Source organism: Branchiostoma belcheri, unplaced genomic scaffold, assembly GCF_001625305.1.
Source record: "Branchiostoma belcheri isolate BF01 breed outbred unplaced genomic scaffold, Haploidv18h27 scaffold167, whole genome shotgun sequence".
Classification (NCBI taxonomy): Eukaryota; Metazoa; Chordata; class Leptocardii; order Amphioxiformes; family Branchiostomatidae; genus Branchiostoma; species Branchiostoma belcheri.
In genome coordinates this window covers 250,281-256,280 of record NW_017803124.1, presented here as the reverse complement: position 1 = coordinate 256,280, position 6,000 = coordinate 250,281, and the positions used below count along the sequence as shown (strand labels likewise).

The 6,000-nt window shown below is 36.8% G+C and overlaps 1 protein-coding gene across 1 annotated transcript in view; it reads left to right on the top strand.

Moving 5' to 3' along the window:
* The window catches only part of LOC109466438 (fibrinogen C domain-containing protein 1-like), a 22,427-nt gene extending 17,078 nt beyond the window's left edge, over positions 1 to 5,349 (top strand). The window contains exons 6-8 of the mRNA XM_019764161.1: positions 3,964 to 4,109; positions 4,421 to 4,685; positions 4,958 to 5,349. Coding sequence (XP_019619720.1) covers positions 3,964 to 4,109; positions 4,421 to 4,685; positions 4,958 to 5,199 — 653 coding nt within the window. The 3' untranslated portion in view covers positions 5,200 to 5,349. The remainder of the gene's footprint in view (positions 1 to 3,963; positions 4,110 to 4,420; positions 4,686 to 4,957) is intronic.
* The last annotated feature ends 651 nt before the right edge of the window (positions 5,350 to 6,000 follow it).

Sequence of the window (6,000 nt, the reverse complement as noted above, 5' to 3'; positions counted from 1 at the left end):
ATTTTTTTTGGGGGGGGGGGTAAGAGCGAACTATATGGTGTGTGCATGATTGTATTTTGATGATTTGTCTATTTTTTAGTCGTACATCGTACACTAAAAGTATATGGTCCCAACGTGCACAAGGCATGCATGACTACAAGCCATTTTGAATTATATTCTTAACACCACAAAGAAACGAGAAGAAGCCGAACCTCTGAATGAGAGTAGTTTTAGAGCTAGTCCTGTTTGTACTACAAACATGTACACACCTTTTCATCTGTCCACCTGTACTCATATACCCTTTCATCTGTTTACCTGTAGCTCGATAGGGCATGAATGTACAATAAAGTTCATCTATCAAAATTATTATTCATAGAACACATTTCTTCGTCAAGCAGAAATAATTCGATTAAATGGTGTCAGAAGATTTTTATGTTCTTACCGTCGACAAGATTATTTTTCGGTGGCGCTCGTTTGTGTGTGCCTTGATGAAATGATTAGACTTTGGATCCCCTAACGGCTTGTTATGGTACTATAGTGGAACGTCCGGTTTTGATATCTCCTGATCTGGACATGATACAGTCACGGATTTTGGGTGGTAGATACCTCTTGCGCTCAGAAAGAAGTGATGTGAGTTTGGGCCGTCTAGCACCTTGTACTTGAACTGCAGGAGTGTTTGTCGAAGAAAAAGGATAACTGAAGAAGCGGTGACAGATTGTCATGATTTTTGGTGTGTAGATAGCTCAATTGATGCTTTGCATAGTTAGATAACAAGAACGAGAGGAACGTTGTCAGATATTTATCATGTAAATGGTGACCTTATTTGGATGATTATTGACATATTTTCATAAGTTGCTGCTGGTGGCATTTCGAGGTAAAGTCATTCAACATCATTCAACATAATTTTTTCAAAATAGAACCTCATTGCCATAACACATTATGAAAAACTAGTCTTTGTTAAGATAAGATTGTCATTAGGTGTAGAATACAATTAACTATTAATAAGAGCAAATGTCTGCATGTGTAGTAAATATGTACACTTTGAAAGAAGCGCAAAAAGTTTTGGCAGCTATTTAGTTCACATCGATCCCTCATTCAAAAATTTGCCCAAATCATACCAAAACATGAGGAAGTTCCACGCTGAAAGGTTCTTTCCTAAAACAACATCACTATGGAATAAACCACCACGTGATTGTTTCCCAAATGGGTATAAGGTCAACAAACCTGTCCTCACTGGCCGTACAGTAACCCAAAACATTTGGAGTGACTCTCATGAGCCTTGTTTTGTGGTTAACCATGAAGTAATCTTTATCTTTCCATATTGCAAGTGAATATCATGTTAATACAGGCTTTTAAGAAATACACACTTTGAAATAGGGCAAAAATCTGAGCTGCCACAGTCAACACTACATCATCCTCAAGCAGATGTTAGGAGGCAAAGTCACTCTCTGTAGTTTTCTTCCAAAACACACGGTCTTCTTCACAAGATCTTACATGTTTGATAATTTTACCGAGTTTACTTTATGTAGATAAAACTGCACAGGTTATTGCATACAAGAGTATACTTGCAATACAAGCCTTTGAATTCTAAAAGGAAACTCTTCTTTTTATATCTCTGATATCTGCTGAGAATCTGTTTTGCCAATTTACGCATCTTTTTCGACTTGCATGTTATGTATCATTGCACAGCAGCAGTCAATTTCAGTTAAAATGGACCAAAATCACATATTTTAAGAGAAACATACACACAATGGTAATCATATTATAGTCACTGACGTGTGCTGTTTGCAATTTATTCACACAAGTACTAGTAGACCTGGGAGTATAGATTATTATATGATAAGTACATGTAAATGGTATATATTTTGTATGTGTACATTGTGAAATAAACAGTTAATGAAAAGTTTTTACTGTTAACTTCAGACATAACATAGATACTACGGTTATACAGATACATCTTATGTGGAAGAGACTGTCATTTTTTTTCCAGCAGCTCTCTCTAAGGAAAAGAAATTTTCAACACAATCTACATAAACATCCGGAAATTTGGCCTGGAACAGAGGGGAAGATATGTAGGAAACCAAACTTGAATAAGTGTTCGTCGTCAAATATTCAATCAAATGTCTGCTGCCATGAAATGAAACGTTTTGCAACTTCTGATTTGGAATTAAAATGAGCTTCAAGACTTGTTTGAAGGACAAAAACCACATGTTTTTACAAAGTCATACTGGGGTCATCACAATTCAGCAGACTGAGGAAAATGGCTATTATAAACTGTCCAGATGAATACATTTCACTCGCATCTTGGCCCAGATGTCTATAGGGAAAAGTGTCAAATCTTTGTCACATCAAAGTTATCGGCCAGCTACCTGTGGGTGAAACAAAAAAAAAAAACTACTTAACACGGTTCTAGGGACAAAAAACGACTCTTTTTACATTGCCATGGTTATGGTATTATACATAACGTTATTCCAATCTATCAATTAAACGTTTGTTTGTTTGCTTATTCAAATGCAACAGTGCATAACAAGTGGCAACCAGGCAGCAACAAGGCTGGTAGCGGCTACCACTGACACATAAATACAAGGCATAAATACAAGGCATATCAAAATACATGTACAATATTACTTAGTATACGTACAAATTCAATTCAATATTATTATACAAATTTATAGCAATATACATACAAAGTACATACAAATTCAATCAATACAGAAGCAATACAATATACATGTAAGTACAATACAAATCGATAAAATTGAAATGGAACGGTTGGAGGATTTTTATTTTCACTTGGTGTTTGGGTAATCAGGATAAGAGGTGGTGTTGAGTAAAAAATACATATTTACATGTTAATCATCACATACTTGTCAAAAATGCATACACAACTTCCTGACTTACAAGCTTCAAAAGGTAACATGAATTCGGAGATCTCATACCTCCATGAAATACGTAGATGTTTTTTACATATGTTAATGTAAAATTGATATTGGGGGGATTTGTCTCATTGTATATGGAAAGAAGGTTGCAATTAACAGTTTAATTTATGGTTTTCTAAACTCAAATTACAATATTTTGCGTGAGGAATTCCTATTCTTTGGCAATATTTCATTTCAACATGTCCTCATTGATTATGCAAATAATACATTAACATGATATATGCATAGTGATGTTTTTACATCACTATGCATATATCATGTTAATATATCTTACACATGTTACAAGGTATAAAAATCCCATCACTCACCATTCATAAATTGCAAAATTTTCACATTGATTATGCAAATTAGGTCATTATTTCCATAATTGGTATCTGTTGATGTTTCACTGGCCATAGATTACATACATCGGATGTATGAAAGTACTATCATGTAAAACACTGTAATTACAGAATGTCCTATTGATTATGCAAATTTAGCCTTGATTTGCATGATTTGCATTTAATTATGTTTTTAATGATGAAAATACGTTGTTCCTTTCTTGACTTATCCGCTTTAAAAGTTTTTACCAGAAACTAACCTACAGTTCCAGAACAAGCTGCCAGTCGAACAAAATTTACACCACTTATTTCTGACAGGAAAAGACCAAAAATCCAAGACCATAGCATGTTCAGGGCAAAAGATACAAAAACTGGAATTTCTGCTGCAGTACCAAGGTCAGCCACCAGGAGGCCCGTTTTTGACCTTGACCTTTGTCTTTCTAAGACCTAGCAACGTACCAAATATCATCACAATCCATAAAGATGTTCTGAAGTTATGCTGACTACAAATGTGCAGAAACACAAACACACACACACACACACACAGACAGACAGACGGACACACAGACACGCCAAAAACAATACCTCTATTTTTCATGGAGGAAAAGAGAAAAAAGGCCACAACAGTTCAAACTAAGCTGCTAAGAGGCCCAAAGTTACACCGTTTGCCCCAAGCCCCAACAGCTTTCCAATGTACTCAAAAATCATTGACCTACCGCTTGCAGAAACCTGCAAAGACTGCAAAGACTGCAAAGAAATTCTTGATAACAGTGCGACCACCCCCAGCGGTGTGTACATGATCTATCCGGCGGATAACCTTGGGGGATTCCAGGTGTACTGTGACATGGACACCGATGGTGGTGGCTGGACGGTAAGTCTTGGATCCCACGTGTCTCCAGTATCAGCATAAAAGTTCATGCGAGTTGGTAAATTTCATAGTTAAAATCAAACTGTTTTCCAACTTCCAAATTTGACTGACCGCTGCTTGCATACTCTCAAAATAATCAGAGTGTAAATTAGGAATATGTTGGGATACTTGAAAATAAGATGTGTGAAACAGTTCTCATGTTATGACTTTACATACAAATTCATCCCACCAAAATGGTGGACACCAAATCGCGTCATTGCCACATGACTGCAAACACCCAATCGTAATCAGTGTGTCCACTGTGATATTTCAAGGTGTTTCAGAAGCGACAGGACGGTAGTGTCGACTTCTACCGGGTTTGGGAGGACTACAAGACTGGCTTCCCCTCCGACCTGAACGGTGAGTTCTGGTTGGGAAACGACAAACTGCACCGTCTGACGGAGCAGAAGGCCTACGGGTTGCGGGTGGACATGGAGGATACTGCCGGGGACACGGCCTACGCGGCTTACAGCAGCTTCAGCATCGCAGACGAGTCTGATAGGTACAGGATCACCGTTGGAGGGTACAGTGGAACTGCAGGTGGGTCCTTTTATTTTTACACTTAGATATGTTGTCATGATCTTAGATATGTGGTCAAGACTTGAAGACACATATTAGGTTTTGTTCATCCGGATCCTACTAGAAATACCAACTCTTTTTATATGCACACGTGGTCAAAGCCTACTCAAACTGCTGTCATGAGTTTTTGGTTATTTTTGTTTTGTCATCTTTGTCTTGAAGCGAAAAGCCATTCTGTTCAGAAGTATTGTTTGCTGTAGTGATTAAAAGAATGTTCTTTGTTAACGTTGTAGGAGACAGCTTGGCATACCAAAACGGAATGGGGTTCAGCACCAAGGATAACGACAATTACCCCTACAATTGCGCCCAGACATACAAGGGTGCCTGGTGGTACAGAGGTTGTCACCACTCTAATCTCAACGGCCAGTACCTTCTGGGCTTTCACGAGAGCTTTGCTGATGGCGTCAACTGGAAGGCATGGAAACAATACCACGATTCTCTAAAACGCACTGAAATGAAAATACGACCAGTTTAAAATTCTGGCGCTCTCCCGTTCTGGTCAGTTCATGCTTATAGATCCTTTTCATGCTTTCCGTAGTCTTTCCAAGGCTGCCAGATATCCGGGAATGTCAGAAATGGTTACACTGGTCATTTGCTACCTCCAGTAAGCGTTTAGCACATTTCAACGCGGCGGAGGTTCATTGACAGTGGTTTACTCGAGTAATTGAGTAATTATAATATATATATTATAATTATATATTATAATGCTTGCATTTCTTCAATTCCTATAAGTGCTCATTAATAATATTAACCACCCATATCTTTAAAATGGCATCAACATGTTAATTTTAAAAATCACCTCTACATGACCTCTATTAGGGACATTTAGTAAAACACCTTACTTCAGTTGGGATATTACGACATGAAATACACTATATAGAGATGCATATATTCAATATTATATAATACCAAGATGTGATTATCTGTTACGAAATTAAATAGACTAAAGATAAACATATATTCAATATTATCTTAAATGATGTATCCATTAAGTCTTGTATTATTGAATTTAATAACTTAGAATAATATCAAGATGTGATGGTGAGTTACGGAATTAAATATAGACTAAAGATAAACATATATTCAATATCTATCTTAAATCATGAATCCATTAATTAAGTCTAGTATTATGTTAATAACTTATATTAGCAAGATGTGATGGTTTCATTTTAAATTTATTTTTCTTCGCTACATTGCTGGCATGATAGTTGCGTGTGGGAACTTGCTACTGTCTTAGCTAATAAATGGTTATTACTTACCACAAACTGCATGTCTG